Source organism: Bactrocera latifrons, unplaced genomic scaffold (assembly GCF_001853355.1).
Source record: "Bactrocera latifrons isolate USDA-ARS-PBARC rearing strain unplaced genomic scaffold, ASM185335v1 scaffold_106, whole genome shotgun sequence".
NCBI classification, from domain to species: Eukaryota; Metazoa; Arthropoda; class Insecta; order Diptera; family Tephritidae; genus Bactrocera; species Bactrocera latifrons.
The window spans coordinates 509,472-527,106 of NW_017534475.1; the positions used below are offsets into that span (position 1 = coordinate 509,472).

General features: G+C 33.8%; 2 protein-coding genes across 4 annotated transcripts; one reads left to right on the forward strand and one right to left on the reverse strand.

Annotated features, from left to right (window-relative positions):
- Nucleotides 1–89: 89 nt before the first annotated feature.
- Nucleotides 90–2,399, forward strand: LOC108970056 (mannose-1-phosphate guanyltransferase beta). Of its 2 annotated transcripts, XM_018935170.1 has the most exons (4): nt 90–433; nt 622–800; nt 877–1,411; nt 1,865–2,399. In XM_018935170.1, the coding sequence occupies exons 2-4, from the start codon at nt 624–626 to the stop codon at nt 2,263–2,265; spliced, it is 1,113 nt and encodes a 370-aa protein (XP_018790715.1). In that variant the 5' UTR covers nt 90–433; nt 622–623; the 3' UTR covers nt 2,266–2,399. The 2 variants fall into 2 exon arrangements, with proteins under 2 accessions (XP_018790715.1, XP_018790725.1); XM_018935180.1 differs by lacking the exon at nt 90–433 and having other exon boundaries at nt 440–800.
- Nucleotides 2,400–5,699: 3,300 nt separating this feature from the next.
- Nucleotides 5,700–9,260, reverse strand: LOC108970224. Of its 2 annotated transcripts, none has more exons than XM_018935500.1 (4): nt 9,166–9,260; nt 7,812–8,529; nt 7,568–7,762; nt 5,700–7,011 (listed from the first exon to the last, which is right to left on the reverse strand). In XM_018935500.1, the coding sequence occupies exons 2-4, from the start codon at nt 8,447–8,449 to the stop codon at nt 6,111–6,113; spliced, it is 1,734 nt and encodes a 577-aa protein (XP_018791045.1). In that variant the 5' UTR covers nt 8,450–8,529; nt 9,166–9,260; the 3' UTR covers nt 5,700–6,110. The 2 variants fall into 2 exon arrangements, with proteins under 2 accessions (XP_018791045.1, XP_018791050.1); XM_018935505.1 differs by lacking the exon at nt 9,166–9,260 and adding an exon at nt 8,654–8,915.
- Nucleotides 9,261–17,635: the final 8,375 nt, after the last annotated feature.

The following is a 17,635-nucleotide window of genomic DNA, read 5'->3' on the forward strand; positions in this document are numbered from 1 at the left end:
GTTTATGGACCTTACTTTGTTATAGTGTGATAAGAGTGTTATAAAGACATTTGGAATACCGAAAACTGTTTTGGATTTTCTCTTTCAGCATATTTGAATGCAACCCTGTGAAGATGTAGCACAGTTTGTTTTTCTGCTATAAAAAACAAGATATTATTAAATAAAAAGTGTAATATTTTAACGGAAAACAAAGTATTTTTACATTTGCAATTAATTATTTATAAGTTTGTGAAATTTATAATGTTATAGCATATAAACCACACAATTGTATTGATCGTCACCTGATATTATTGGCCACTACATACGAAAAGGGAGAAAAACAAACAACAAAAGCCGTGAACTAAACAAAAAAAGGTGGAATAGAATTGATGAAAACTTTAAAATTTCTTATCAGTTCTTGGCGTATCTGATAACTGTCTTACCAATTTATAAAGTGAGTTTAAAAACTTGTAATAAAATAGTATATCTTTTGACCTGGTTTTATAAGAGGAGCATTACATTTCGTTATTCGTTTCAAGAAGAAATCAAATAAAGACAGAGAAAAGTGTGACGTGTCACAAATAATTGCGATACTCAATAATAGTATCTAAAAGACCTTTCATTAATTTCTAATCTCTATAGAAATGTGTGGCACAAATTCGGCAAGTACAAAAGGCACACGCGCCCTTATTCTCGTTGGTGGCTACGGAACACGACTACGTCCTTTGACTCTTAGTACACCAAAACCACTGGTAGAGTTTGCGAATAAACCCATTTTATTGCATCAGCTTGAAGCTTTAGTTAGTGCCGGATGCAGGCAGGTTGGTATATTACTAACATATAAATTTTCATGTTTGTAGGTAATTTTTTTCAACTTATTTATGTATCTGTATAAAGGTTATACTTGCTGTTTCCTACCGCGCTGAGCAAATGGAAAAGGAATTAAAACAGGAAGCAGAAAAATTAGGCGTTAATTTAATATTTTCACATGAAAACGAACCCCTCGGGACGGCGGGACCACTGGCGTTAGCGAAAGACATTCTCAGTTCCAGCAGTGAACCCTTTTATGTGCTAAACTCGGATGTGATTTGTGATTTCCCATTTAAGCAATTAGAACAATTCCACAAAAATCATGGCAAAGAGGGCACAATCGTTGTTACAAAAGTCGAAGAGCCGTCCAAATACGGCGTGGTGCTGTACGACGAACAAGGTCGTATTGAAAATTTCATTGAGAAACCGCAAGAATTTGTAAGCAACAAAATTAATGCCGGTATATATATATTTAATCCCTCTGTGCTGGATCGCATAGAAGTTAAGCCAACATCAATTGAAAAGGAAGTTTTTCCCGTTATGGCTGATGAGGGACAACTGTATGCAATGGAATTGCCAGGTTTTTGGATGGATATAGGACAACCTAAGGATTTCCTAACAGGTTAGAAGATCACAAGCAAGTGACACGTATGCATTACCGCATTCTGCACTCATACAAGAGATAAGGTGTTTTTTGTTTTATTTTAAGTACAAATTTACTACTAATGTCTGAAAGCATGTTTCTTTTGCGCTTTCTGAAGGGAATAAAGCTTATCAATTTCATTCATAACCACATGATATTGAACGAGTAGCAATTTCTATTGAATGATTAAAGGCGGTAAAAGTTGAACATTCAAATGATAACGCTATACAGGAAGCTACAAATACTTTTTAATTTATCTACATCCATCCGAAATATTAAATACGTTGAGCACTTTAAAGTGCCTAAAGGGAAATTCCTGTAAATAATATTTTAAAAGTTATCACATGCGCACACATGCACACATAAAAATATTTCGTTTTTGGTGCATATTAATATCCATCACGTAATAATGATTATGTTTTTATTTTGTAGGCATGTGCCTTTATTTAACATCATTACGGCAAAAGCAATCATCCAAACTTTATACCGGACCCGGTGTAGTGGGAAATGTTTTAGTGGATCCAACAGCAAAAATAGGCGAAGGCTGTCGTATTGGACCAAATGTTACTATCGGCCCAGATGTAGTAATTGAAGATGGCGTTTGTATTAAGCGTTCAACGATTCTCACAGGTGCTATAGTTAAGTCACACTCATGGTTGGATTCCTGCATTGTAGGTTGGCGTTCGGTTGTAGGCCGTTGGGTGCGTTTAGAGGGTATAACCGTGCTTGGTGAAGATGTTATTGTGAAGGATGAAATCTACATAAACGGTGGGCAGGTACTGCCTCATAAAAATATAGCCGCTAGTGTACCAGAACCTCAGATAATAATGTAAATGTTTGATAATGCTATTTTACAGTTATTAACTGCAGTATAAATAGGTATTAGTGAAAGTTTTCTATGATTTTTTCTTAAATATGCCACGATTGGTAATTTTCTTAAAATGAGCGGCATCTTGAATTTGATTTGATTTGTTTGACATTTCCATTTAAATTTTTTTAATTTGTAAGTATACATACAATAATGTATATGAAATTTACGAGTGGCTTCAAAATCAGTTTAAAATTAATGACGAGTAATGTTTATAATGTGACTCATAGATATGTGCACGCAACTAGTAACTATGTACGTGCTAAATAATGCTAAATGTACGCTCAAGCTATGTTATTCTTAAGGTAATTAAATTAAATTTTTTACAAATCAATTTTTATTATGGCATATATGAAATAATATTAATAGCAAACAAGTACGCAATATAAAAAAAAAACGAATGAGCCTGTAAAATTCTAAATAGTATTTATTTTTTATTGAAAAATAAAAAATTCTTAAAATTGTAAACATATTAAAAAATGTGTTTTAGTTACTACGGTTATGTATATAACATTTACCGTACTTATAGCAGGTATATATTTCGTCTCCCAATGAAATTGGTGCTGTCGATCAGTCAGACTTTGGAGAATAAACATAATTGTTGGTTATCATGCACTGAAAACGAAGTAGGCACCTAAACCTGCATCAGACAATGTATTTGAGCGTTTGCTGCGTAGACTAAAAAATTAAAACGCTGTATTTTTTTATCATAGATTTTATTAAGTTTATAATTTATACGTAGTAATTGCAATTCAAATTGTAATTATAGGTAATTGTGGTATTTTGTTTACAATTTCTGTAATATTTCTTCATATTTGTTATTGTAGTTGCTAAATACATTATGTATGTCTGTAATACGTTACGCTAAGTTTTATTTTATTTTTTGTTAATCTTCAAATTACATGTCATACATATTTTATTCTTGTTTCATTCTACTGACTTGTTCTCTCCGCACCTTGTATTCTCCAATTAATCAGAACACTTTTCATATATAGTTTCATATGTTTAGAAATGGATTGTTCCGACAATTTCGCACGCCTTATAAAGATTCTCCTTATTCGAATGTTAGCGTAAGTCAGCATGTTTGCAATAAAAAGTTTAAATATCACAACACACATGTTTCTGCATTCATTTTTGTTCTTATGTAGTATTACAAGCGTTTCATTGGTTTGCTTTTGTGTGTAATAAAGTGTTAAATTTTCTTTTGAATGTTTAAATAGACGTTCACACCAACTACTACACTTAAAACAACGCATGAACGCCACTATTTAAATTAATTAATTTAAACATATGTACTACAGTAATACGTATTTTATTTTTAAGAAATTAAACGTCAAACATTATTGTTGCTACACAGACATATATAATAATAAAAAACTAAGTTGTTAATTTCAGACAAAATAAAAGTGGACTTTTACCTAATGGCTGCTTTTCAACTATAGCAGAGCATGTAAATGTGGCAAAATGGTTATAACTAAATGAGGTCTGTTTATATATAACTATAAACATTAGGGTGTCCGTTAATTCACAAGTTGATTGCTTATTATTTTTTGCCCGCTTTCCCTAAAGATGCCGGTTTTGCCTAAAAAGAAACGATTTACTGCCAACAATCTCTTTATTTCAAATTTAAAGCTTGCCTAAATCATATTTCTTGTAACATGAAATTTTTTAAAATTTGCATTAAGCAATCTACAACTTTGACAAAAAGGATAGTTTAGTAGAAAAATGTGCGCTCACAAAAAATAATTCGCTTACAAGTTATACATCAAATGTACCGAGTTTTCGTAAAATTGTGTGTTCAACAACGTAAAATAAGAATTTGACTTATGCTTATTTGACAAGAAAATAGTAAACATTTCAAGTATTTGTTTTTTATTTAAATTAAATTAAAGTCATATACTTAATTCACTTTGTTAAATACACTTTGATTGATACATTCTGGGTGACACGGTGCTCTATATGAGTATAGTACATTTGATGCATAACGTTAACTCTATAAAAATTTTAAAGGAATGTTTTTAGAAAAGAAAAAATCATTCAGATCAACTTGGAAATAACGGACATTCTAATAAACATACATATATTTGATATACATAACTTAATTTTTGTAGTTTTTAAGAAACATTACACAATATTACATCTGGGGTGATGATCTGCACATTGGCAGTTTATTATTCTTTCTTCAAATCTTAATATTATTAAATGTTTTAATTGGTTATTGTTTATAATACTTATTTGTTGAGTGCACTCCCCATCAAACAGCATTCGATTACATAATAACTAAGTCATACAAACATAAATCAATACAATAATGAAGAACGTACAAATATGAATAGGCTGAGTGAATAGGACGCATAAGTAATAGCAAACGCGAACACAAAAGCACATAGAAGCTTTTATATTTTCAAGTATTACAATTGGTGTTAGTTTTGAAATATGTGATACATATATTACGATCTTTATATAAATTAAAGAAAGTTTATGAATAAACTGAATCAAATTTGAGTATTTTTTCTTCAATTATTATGGATGATATAGGTCTTGTTGCACATTTACATAGAAATTTAAATAATTTGTTAAGTTTCTTCTTTATAATTATAGAATGCTGCATTTGATGTTCTATTAAGCTAAATCAATTGTGAGAAAATTTTCCCAATTCTTTGTTCACTTAAAAAATATATGTATGTATATATTATGAGATTCTAAACTTTTTCACATACTTTGTTGATTGACAATTAATAATGCAAAAAAAAAAAATTTAAATTATTATTTTTTTTTGAGAATTACAATTGATTTCTATTTTGGAAGCAAGTTTTATAGTTTTTTCTTGTCAATAATAAATAAAATATTAACGCATCGTAAAATCATTAAATGATAAATTTTTAAATTTGTTTAAAAAAAATTGTTGTTGAATAACATATAAAAATGATTTTGGGCAATTACAATTCTCAACGCCATGTTTTGGGTTCGTTAAAACATTTAACTTTATGAGACTGTACGAAACCCCTATATATAATATGTATGTTTATAAAAATTGTATCTGAAAGTTAAAAAATAATATTAGCAAAGGCATAAAAGAAAATGCGCAATCTTTTATTAAGATAGAAAGCAGACGATTTTTTTTCACTGGTATCAAACTATTTGAAACAAAATACATAGGCATTTGAGAAACAATTGAAAACAAAGTGGAAAATCACACAATGCATCATACATTTTTTTTTTTTTTTTGAATTTTCACCAAATTCGTTAGTTTAATTTTTTGAGCAAAAGTAAAAAAAAAATTATATTTTGTGTAAAAATTACAACTATAATTACTATACATTCTACATCCCACCATATAAGATACATACATACATATTAGGCCTCACACCTACAATTGATTTGTATCAAAAATAAGACTAAAGTGATTCATTTATGATTTATTACAGATAAAATAAAAATAGTAGTGCATAAATTCTTACTACAAATGGTAGTAGATTATAGTGCTTATCCACTATCACAATGAGCCAGTAGGAATCAGTGAGCTAACTGTGCAATTTACAGTTTAAGTAAAAAAACATTTTATGTCACGTTTAAAAAGGAGAAAAAGAAATCAATCATTTGAATACAATACAATTTAGACGCATGAAAAAGCAATAGCTCTCAATACTGGCATACCTTGCGATCTTGCTTCTTTAACGCGCTGCTTAGGTTGCACTCATATTTCCTGTCCTTAACACAGTAGTAGTATAATCATATACAATGCACAATAGCCACAAAAAATATTCCATATTCTTGTTGGTTTTTAAATATGCGGCCATTTTACATGACTTAGACAATAACCTGTGAGTTGCCGTCCAGCATTTGCATCAGTTCTTTCCGACGTGAACGTGTCATTGGCGGCGAAAAGGTATCGACTGAACGCTGCTGCGTATAACGTGTATTACGTTTTCTAAGCGTAATACGTTTAACAGTGCCTATTGTCAAAAGCTCGTTGTTGCCATCTTTTGAAAGTCTAGCACTTTTGCGCAATGGTGGTATAATGCTTGCCTCGGTCGAACTAGTTTTTCTCAACTCGTGTAATTCCGAGCCAACAACCTCATTTGCCGCACATAGTTCATCAACATGTTTCCGTTTACGTTGCTGGTATTTTGTCTCTGGAGCAGGGCTTTCATCAACATTAGTAGCAACTTTACTTTTGCTTGTTTGAAGATTCCTTTTGACATTTTGTGTAGCGTTTTTGTCCTGAGCAAACGCTACAATGTTGATTACATTTGATTTGGAGGTATTACGCTTGCCTTTCTTGGTATCAACTTGTACGGAAAGAGCGGCCGTTCTTTTTTTGTCTTGAACTGCATTGGTTGACTTGCTGGTAGTTATGGGATTAGCTTTTGCGATGGCTGTTCGACTTTTCTTCATAATCAGTTCAGTGGGCAAGTTTAGTTTATTTACTTGCACAAATGACGGTTTGCGACTGCGTAGTAAAAGTTGCGTCAATGGCAAACTGATTGGTGATTTTCGTAACTGTTGCATTTTCAAAGCTAGCGCCGCATTTGTACGGCCACGACGTACCGTATGCCGGGACTTATACTGATCCTTCTTTTTAGCAGATTTGTGTGGTTTTTCACACGGTGTTTGATGTATATTGACCAGAGTCTTCATTTGTGCGACCAGACGAACGAATGCTGATTGATGCGATGGTGCAGTTATGATCGTACTCAATAAGGTAGAACTGCAATCGAAATGTTTAAATTAGTAAATACCTTATACGAAAATTAATTGTACTTTTTCTCACTTTGCAATAGTGAATTTTGATGTTACAGAAATTAAATGCAATTTTGAACGATAAATTTTCACAAAAAGTACGGCGAAAGAAATTTCTGGCAGAGTAACTGAAAAATTTTACAAATTTACAGAAAAATTCAAGGTACACTGAGGTTTTGTGATCTGTAGTTGTAATAGTTGTAGGTGCTTTATGTGTAAAGTTGAATTCAGGTATAATTTCATTTTATAAAAAGAAGCCATAGATCCATTAATTCCATACAATACATTTACATTACAGCGAAAGCAAAATTTCATAACATTGTGGTGATATGTTCTTCCACTGTATTTTGATGAGAATACACTAAAAACCGCATAATACATACATATATAACATTAGAACTGGTTTTATTATTTTCAACTAACATCGCCATTCAATCACTTGCTACCTATTTCTTTCATTGTTTTTGTTTGAATCTGCATTTGATAAAAAAAAATATCGAAATTATTCGTAAATATATATTTACCTTGGATTTGGCTTTGAAAGATGATACTTGTGCGGATGTTTTGTATCCTCCACCTCCATTGCTTCGTCTTCATGCTCACCTTCGCTGCTATCTTCAACCAACTTCGAACAATCATCACAGTTCAAGTTTTTAATATTCGTTGCTAAACATGCTACGGGAATTTTTATAGTTGCACCGCCTCGTGACTTGCTGCCACTAAAATTTAAAATTAGTAGAAGAAATTATAAGTACACATACAACTTACCATTTCCAACGTATAGTTGGTGCTGGCAAAATTGGCTTGAAATGGCACATCTCTTTATTGATACTGTCCGTGCTGCTGGTCTCTTGACGTTCTTGTGGGTAGCGATGTATTATGGTGGGCGGGACGGTATTCAGCTTTAGTGATTTGGAAGTGTTTGCTGCAATTGACGTCCTCACAATTGCACAACTTGATGTTGAGGGAGCTGCAGACAAATCTGTAGTGTAAATAGACTTACCAACTAAAGTAGTTTTTGCTGGAACTGATGAGACAGCTGACGATACATGAATAGGTTTTATAGTCCCAACAACAGAGTTTATATTAATTTTGTTGTTGTTGTTGTTGCGAAAGCTAATGCTTGCTGTATTGGTACTTGTGTTAATAGGATTGGTGGTATTACTGATAAGCGCTTTCTGCACAGTATCTTTTAAAAATTCAGTGCCACGATTGAGTCGTACTTGGATTGTTTTCATTAGCGAGGCGGCTGTATTACTGCTATTGTTGCTGTTAGTAGTTGTTGCAGTTGAGTTGTTGATGGTGCTCTTTGGTGTTGAAGATGAGTTAAGAAGACATGTCTTCTTGGGCGCACTACTTCCGAGAAGAGAATACGTCGTTGTTTGCCCTGGTGTTGCGACCAGCATTATGGTGTTGTATTAGAGGAGTTGTGTTTATAAATGATGTGTAAGTACATGCCAGAAATAAAGGGTCAATACTATTGTAACTGTGTAAAAAACAAGAGTGAAAACAAAGTATTTATCTTTATTTGCATTAACAATATGTAATTCTTATTTTCAAAATATCAGTTGTGAAAGATCAATTTTGTTATGCGAAACTCTAGTACTCACAAGCATATAAGCGACAAATACAATTACACTCCTCGCACTCGTACCATTCAATTTACACGATATGTCCACCCTCTCTACCTTTGTGAAAATTTTCACATCACTTAAAAACTTTTTTTTTTTTGAAAGTCACACTAAATTTTCTTTGGTCAGCTCAATAGCTGCATAGCTTATAATAGCCGGCTGCCCTTGGATGTTTCAACGTATGCAACTCATTTTATTACACAAATATCTAATAGCTAATTTTTCATTCATAAACACCAGCTATTAGTAGCTTACGTAGAAGCCGATTTTTTACAGTTCCACTATATTTTACTATTTACTATACTCTCTACGACTCTTTACTACCATTTCGAGTAATTCTCCTTCTTCCTATAGGAAGGCAAAAAGACTCCTTTCAATCCGATAAATGATTGTGTCGATTCTTTCCTCACACACTGAGTTTGAAGTTCTTAATATTCTCATATTGCTACAACTAATTATTACTTTCAATTACAATACAATTTTCATATTACCTGTGCTTTATGCTATATATTTCGATACCAATTTTTTCACTAATTTGTTTATGAATTTATTTACATTTGTTTTAAAACACTTTATTAGCGGCTATTCTTCGTACACTTTTCGCATATTATGCGAGTGCGGCCAAATTGAAAAACAAGCGGTGTTGCCGGAGTGCCGAATAATAAGCAAATTAATAATCTTAAGATAATTTTTTTTTATTAAATTGCTAGTCGAATATCTGCGTGGCTTGACAAAGCAAAATAAGTTACAAAAAGTTTCATTGTATTCAAATTTTGCAACAATAAATATAATTATATTTGATTTAAAAAGAACAACATGAGGATATAAATAATTTTTTATTACCTCATGATCAGCCTAAAATTATGCAGTCGTCTTTATTGGAAGCCATGATTTTGTTCAGAAGCGCAAAATTTAAATAAATAAAAGTTAATTAAATATGACTAAATCGGCCGCGTTCCTAATTTTAAGATGGTTCAGGACGTAAGCGTGAAGGAGTTAAGTTCAATGCGAATACGATCAATACGATTCGTTCTAATCTGGAAACTCATGAAATAAATATTTTTTCTTCTATTAATTGGAATCTTAGCTGATCTCAACTTAGTTACTTTAATAGCATGCCAAACGAGGTTTCAGACAAGGCGATTCTTTATCGTGCGACTTTTTCAACCTGCTTCCTGTCTCTTATACACATCTAGATGTGTATAAGAGACAGATATTTATATCATTGGCCTCAACACCCGCGCCGTTAGTTCTGCTTTCTCCAGACTGGACAAGGAAGCAACACAAATGGGTCTGGCAGTGAACGAGGGCATGACGAAATATCTCCTGTCATCAAACAAACAGTCGTCGCATTCGCGACTTGGCACTCACGTCACTGTTGACAGTCATAACTTTGAAGTTGTAGATAATTTCGTCTATCTTGGAACCAGCGTAAACACCACCAACAATGTCAGCCTAGAAATSCAACGCAGGATAACTCTTGCCAACAGGTGCTACTTCGGACTGCGTAGGCAATTGAGAAGCAAAGTCCTCTCTCGACAAACAAAAACCAAACTCTATAAGTCACTCATATTTTCCGTCCTGCTATATGGTGCAGATGCTTGGACGATGTCAACAACAGATGAGTCGACGTTGCGAGTTTTCGAGAGAAAAGTTCTGCGAATGATTTGTGGTCCTTTGCGCGTTGGCCACGGCGAATATCTCATTCGATGGAACGATGAGCTGTACGAGATATACGACGACATTGACATAGTTCAGCGAATTAAAAGACAGCGGCTACGCTGGCTAGGTCATKTTGTCCGGATGGACAAAAACACTCCAGCTCTGAAAGTATTCGACGCAGTACCCGCCGGGGGAAGCAGAGGAAGAGGAGCGAAAAGAAGAAACGACTGGCGCGCTGTTGTTAACTCGGCTATAATCGCGTAAGCGGTGTCTACGCCAATCAAGAAGAAGAAGAATAGCATGCACAGAAACATTTAAAATATTTCGAAAAAATATCCTTATTAAGAATAAGTATACAAATGCCGCTACACAAATTTGTTTGGAAGCATACCTGGTTACATACTTAACTGCATATTTTGCTGTACTGCGCTATGTCAAAATAAGAATATTGCGAATTTTCCGTGATTGTTCCTCTTGTTGATTTTTTTTTTAAGAATTAATATCAAATATAATAGAGACGCGAGAGCATCCAGCTCCCCGCGACGCACCCTTGTGAATTCACAAACACATCACATCGAAGCGAGCGAGTCACCTAAGCACTGGCCAGGCACAGTGCCTGCATTACTTATATAGAGCTAGCTAGCAGCCAGCTTCCCGTGATGCCATCTTGTGACTTCACAAACACATCACTTCTAGGCGCGAGAGTCATCGAAGCATTGGCCAGGCCACGGTACCTGTTTTTGTTTTATGAGGCCAACTAGCAGTCTGCATGTAGCTTATTTATGTAGAATTAGAACTTTATGGTCTTTTAGTTTCCTATTTCAATTAATTAATTTCAGAAATTTTAGTTTAATTTATATCAAAAATTGTACTATAATAAATAAATAAAACAATTAATGACATTAAAAACAATTGTTTTATAGGACAGAGATTTTAGCTATCTATTACTATCTATCTATTACCATTCAAAAACATGTTTTAATAATACCATAATAATTGTTGGTCTAAGGTAAGTAAAGTATATGTTGGATTAAACGAAGTAGTTTGGTGTTTGGTCCTATGTTATGCAGCGTTCAACCAAAAGTGGTCACGACTTCGGTCACTGGTGTTGGTTACAGCGTAGCGTGGTCTTGTCCTAGTACATGATGTGGTTGCGTTTTTGCAGGGTTGCTAATCACACATACATTCATAAAATGAGGAAAATCGAAAGCAACTTAAAGGATGTGTTGGATACTCTTCCGTACTGAATGCAACGACGTGTTTTTGTTGTTGTTTTCACATATTTGTAGAGAAGAGGTTCCATAAGCTATGATGGTGGTATAACCACTTTGTAAGTATACAATATATAAATCTAACATACATGCGTATACATACATATATTACATACTTATTAGGGCTAGAATAGCAAAATAATGAGCTAATAAATGACTTTTGAAGGTTCATCAAGTTCTTTGCCTTAATAAATTAAAAAAAAATGTTGTTGCGCCTGTCGAAATGAGTATAGTTATATATAAGTTATATACATATGTTCGTACGTATACTTTATTGTTATTTTTGTTGCTTTGTGTGCTATTGCCAGTTGCTTTATTGTACTATTTTCCATTGTTTTCATGTTACTAACAAATAAATTTACCACAACAGCTGATCAATAATTATTTATGCGTACGATTGAACAGCTAACTACAAGACGATTTGAAATTTAATGAAAATTGTAAAAAACCCCGATTGCAACAACAGCAATAAGAAAAGGAAGAATCATTAGTTGTTGGCCCAAACAAAAATCCATCATCTTCGAACGCCACACATCAATCGGAGAGGCGAGGCGTCAAATTCGTATTGAACATCAACACCAGCACAGCACTCGGTATCGTTATGGTTTCATCGCTGATCTCAGCTGGTGCATGCACATGTGAATTCTCTTAATGTGAAGCGAATGTGAAGTGTCCCACTGTGAATACGAAAATGTTCATATACCATACATATGTATGTATATGTTTTTATATGGCCGGCGTTGTCAATATGATGGCGAAGGTGAAGACGCAAAGTGTATTAACATGGAGTTTTACAAATTTTTGGTAAATGTGATAAATGCACAGAAAGAAGGTTTAACAACAATAGCTGACACAAACAAGAACTAATAATGCTTAATCAATGCTACACTTCACCGCTGAAGTAATAAAAAAAAAAAATAAAATTGCCGAAACCGCTTTCAAGTGAGGAACTGATTACATGCACTGAAGGTGATAAAAGTGAAACAAGTAAGGTAGAGTGAAGTACGGGCGAAAATAAACAGTAAATACTCTGGTATATAGCTAAAAGTTAACAGGTGTTATTTTTCAAGGAATCTGCGTAAACTTATCACAACAAATAATCCATTGAAATGCTCATTTCGGGTATAATTCATAAATTCACTTTATCTATTGAGCATAGAGAAAGATACAAATTAACATCGCCCCATTTTTAGAAGAAAGTCATCATATATCAAACATACTTACACTCAGTTTTGTTTCGATACCCCGCCAAAATTGCTATATAAATGAGGAGATGCTCGAGTAGTTTCCCGTCTGGGTATAGGTCCGCTTCGAGCTCTGTATTGATGCATTGATTCGACACGAGTGATGCCTCCCGGTATGGCTTTTCAAATAGGATCACACAAGTATATCTGTCGAGTAATCCACTTACCAAGTCCTTAGATTGCAGCGATAAATGTAGACGCCTGAAAGAGTGATGTCAATTTTAAGCTCTAAAACTCAAGAATAATACTAACCAACTGTTCATTGTTTCACTATCACTTTATATTGATATGCCGAAATTAATTTAATACTTTATAGAGAAGTGTTAAATAGATAAAACTATTATACACTTTGTGCAACATGTTATGAGAGTACAAATCACAAACACGAAAAATAAAATTACATACATACGTACATATTTATATTTGTGGTATAAGAAAACGATTATGCGAAGATAGCAGCGTAATTTGCGCAGTTATTAGAAAAAGGTTCATTGTTGAAGTATACATATATGCAGTAATGATTTATCACTTTCATTGATGAATTGAGTCGCGGCAACATACCTCAGCACTATCTACTCGTATGGCGAGATTTCTCTCTTTAGTGGAGTAGAAACCACTTACGCGGTTATAGCCGAATTACCGACAGTGCGCCAGTCGTTTCTTGGAGTGGAAGTCTTCCTCTTTCTCTGCATCCACCGGCGGGTACTGCATCGAATACTTTCAGAGCTGGAGTGTTTTCGTCTATTCGGACGACATGACCTAGCCAGCGTAGTGGCTGGTTTTTAATTCGCTGAATTATGTCAATGTCGTCGTATTTCTCGTAGAGCTCATCGTTCCATCGAATGTGATAGAGCAATGTGTAGAAGTTCGCTCAAGCGAGGAAGTGGCCAGAAACGATTTTTTTACATATGGCTCAAGCAGCTCACCACTCACAGATTAACGTCAATTCCGACTCCGAAATTATACTCGTACTTGTTGTCGAAATTTTTCAACAATAAGCGTCTTTGTGTTTTATTGTCCATTGGATAAAATTTTGAAGTCAATCTTACCTTAGACAGACCAGGATCTTTATAGTACATATTGATTGCAAGTTGCAACAACGAAATTGTTTGTACTATATACATAGTTGATCACAACGTCGTAAGTATACATAAAGCAACCGTAACTACCAGAATTTGGCCATTATTTTCATGTTTGTTTTCCAAATGATAACAGGAGCGTCCTAAATAAGTAAAACCATATCGTTGGTTGACAAAATGTTTACTTTAATTGTTAAAATTAACTCATAATTATTGCAAAATATTATAATACGCTTTTGTACATAGCTTAAATATGCATCTCCGTGTATAATATACAACGTAGAGCTCTTGCTATTCGAATAATCGACTAACCAGATCAACCGAATAGGACATTATTCGAATAATAATATTCAGTTTGCAGAATCCGGATTATTATAAGTCGTCAACTATTCCATTAACCACTCTTATTCGACTATCCGTTAGCCGTTCATTGTCGACTATTCGAATTGTAAACGTTCAACTTCCATAATTTTTTTTCTTCATACGTATATGACTTTATATAAACTTTGCAGTGGCATTTTCACAAAAAAATCAAAGATTGCTTGTATTAAAGCAATTTTCATTTATTCAAGTACTTTCAGCACAACAACTATTCGAAGAGTGGTAACATTACTGCTATTCGAATAGTAGTAATCGGTTAATATTCGTACGAACGGTTACCAACCGGATATTCGAATAATTGGTTTTCAGGTTACTCAATGAATTTTAAGAGTCCTAATATAAACAATAACGTATTATGTAGAAATATCTGTTGATTTTAACGGCCTTTTCAAAGTAAAACCGCAAATTTCAATTAAAATCGAACAACCGAAAAACAATGTATGTAAGTACATACATACATATGTAGATACAGTATGTAAACTTATCCCTAAGTAAATACTTGTAAATGCGCATTGTCATCTCTTGTTGACAGTTACAAAATAGGAAAACCACATTAACTAATGAGATATTTGGTAATGACATATTGGTTTTAGATCACTGAATTTAATTTATCCGCTGCATTCGTTCGATTATGGAAAGGCTGTACAATAATATTGCGATTGTCTGAAGGATGCAAAATATTTATGTATGAAAATTTGTATAAAATTCTTGAATTTGCAAAAAAATTAATTTTCGTACAAAATTTCAAATTTATTTTTGTGGATTATGGTAATTTAATTTAGGAAAGTTCAACTATATATATATACTATATACATATCTACAAATATATTTTGTCTTGGATTTGATGGGATCAAAACCGATGCGGGAAATTATAATAGACGCAGAAAGTCGGTATATCCTCTCTTCGATTCCTAACTAGTACGAATTCGACGACTCACGACTGCAAGCGCCTGAAATTTACCATTAGCTCAATCGGCTACGATTAACAAAGTAGATACTCCTAAAGAGCGACAGCGAAAAAAATTAAATCTAATAATAATTTATAATGTTTATTTTTTTAAGATTTTTAATTATTATATAAAATTCTTAATTTCTTCGTTTGAATTTGTGCTCAAATTCTTAATTTTTTTCAAATAAAGTATATTATTTAGCTGCCTTTATGTCGCGATGTCTAAATTTGGTACGATACCAAACGAGGTTTCAGACAAGGCGTCTCCTTTTCGTGCAACTTATTCAATCTGCTCTTGGAGAAAATAATTCGAGCTGCAGAACTTAATCGAACAGGTACCATCTTCTACAAGGGTGTACATCATTGGCTTCAAAACCCGCGCCATTAGTACTACTTTCTCCGAACTGGATAACGAAGCGAAGCAGATGGGTCTGACAGTGAACGAGGGCAAGACGAAATATCATTAAAGAAAGAGTCATCGCATTCGCGACTAGGCTCTCACGCCACTGTTGACAGTCATAACTTTGAACCAGCGTTAACAGCACCAACAATGTCAGCCTCGAAATCCAACGCAGAATAACTCTTGCCAACAGTTGTTACTTTGAACTGAAACTGAGAAGTAAAGTCCTCTCTCTATAAGTCACTCATTATTCCCGTCTTGGAATATGGTGCAGAGGCATGGCCGATGACAACATCTGATGAAACGGCTATAATCACGTAATCGGTAAAGAAGAAGAAGATATTATTTACACTCAAAAACAAAAAAAAAAAAAAGAAAGAAAGACTTTGGAAGTATTACATAGCATTTAAATGATAAAGGCTATGTTTTAAGCACAGTATATATGTATGTACTACATGTATTACATATGCATACATATACATATACATTGCACGCAATAAAAAAAAACTTAGAAAGCATTTAAAAGAAAAATTGCACACTGAAAATATAAGAATGTCATAATATAAGTATTGCGTGCTATTTTCACCTGGTTTGTAAACCAGTAAACCAGTAAAACGGTTAATCGTTTTTAAGCATCAATTACAAATATAAATTCAGCAAGAATAGAAAGAGAGAATCCTTGGCTATAATTGCATAAGTGAGCACTTCTGTAGTTTATTTCATAGAAGATAAAGTCTGCGTAAATGCTGAGTAAGGAGAATCCTTAATTTAGCATGAAATAATCAATTTTGTAAATAGTGATCACAACGAAGTTAAAATATGCCATACAATTTTCTTGTTTTAGCCTGTGGCCCAAAAGCTGTAGAAGGGAACTCGAAATCTTTCTAACTCGAAGTTTTTTCGATTATGGTGGTTTCGGTTAGGGAAATTCAACTATATATACATTTTATAGGGTCATACCCGATGCGAGAAATAATAATAGACGTAGAAAGTCGGTATATAGTATATTCTCTTCGGTTACTGACTAGTACGAATTCGACGACTCACGAAAGCAAGCGACATTACGCTATGGCCCAAAAACTGTAGTAGGGACCGGAAAGCCAATCGCAATATAATTTCTTGAGTAAGCTAATTTGAGATTTGCTCGCTTACTGAGCTACAAAGATGCTGTATGTGTGTTGCTATGGGTATGCTTCGAATTTCGTCGTTGGTCAAGCGTATGCACTTTATGCTATACATACATTTATATGTAAATACAAAAATACAAGATATGTTAGGTATTCGTTTGTCAGTTGAAAGAGAAGGAGTTACTACGCAACAAGAGAATACAAAAAACCGGCTGTCAGGCAAAAGCAATGATCTCCAATGCTTCGATAAAGGGCAGTCAGCAAGGATGGCGCCTGCTGCGTACAAAATTGATCAGAGGATTCCCTGCCGCTTGAACTATGACGCGATATGTCATCATATTTCGCATTTCAGCAGCAACAGCCGACCCCACCTACCGAGTGATAGAGCAACAGACACGCCAATAATAATAATAAAAACAACAACACTGTGTACGGCATTGGCACCAGTGACAACAACTGCATACAACAAAGTTATTGCTGCACTCTCATTCCTCAGCGCCAAATTACGTACAACAACTGGATATTACTGTTGCACATTTTTCGCACTGTATTTGTTGTTATGTATCGCGGTATACTCTTTGGGCAAAAAAAAAATTGTCCAGCGTGGCGTATTGGGTCGTAAAGCGCCAACGCATTAGTTTCCTCCATCGCGCTGCTTCGTGCGTTCTCATTTGGTATTTGATTTAACTCCAAATAATGTTCTACTGTTTAACGAGCGCGGTTAGATAGATATGTGAATTTTCGGGTTTAGACTGGTATATACAAGTATAAGAAAAAGGTAAATATTTTGTGGTATGAATGATTTTGAGGGTCATTGATTTGATAGAAGATATCCTAGCTCTTAACTA

Excerpts from the sequence above, each read along its gene's own strand:
- LOC108970056 (XM_018935170.1), top strand. The coding sequence starts at position 624 with ATGTGTGGCACAAATTCGGCAAGTACAAAAGGCACACGCGCCCTTATT. Across the intron at positions 801-876 it reads TTAGTGCCGGATGCAGGCAG|GTTATACTTGCTGTTTCCTA; the intron begins GTTGGTATATTA and ends ATCTGTATAAAG. Across the intron at positions 1,412-1,864 it reads ACCTAAGGATTTCCTAACAG|GCATGTGCCTTTATTTAACA; the intron begins GTTAGAAGATCA and ends TTTATTTTGTAG.
- LOC108970224 (XM_018935500.1), bottom strand. The coding sequence starts at position 8,449 with ATGCTGGTCGCAACACCAGGGCAAACAACGACGTATTCTCTTCTCGGA. Across the intron at positions 7,763-7,811 it reads CCAACTATACGTTGGAAATG|TGGCAGCAAGTCACGAGGCG; the intron begins GTAAGTTGTATG and ends TTTAAATTTTAG. Across the intron at positions 7,012-7,567 it reads CTTTCAAAGCCAAATCCAAG|TTCTACCTTATTGAGTACGA; the intron begins GTAAATATATAT and ends TTTCGATTGCAG.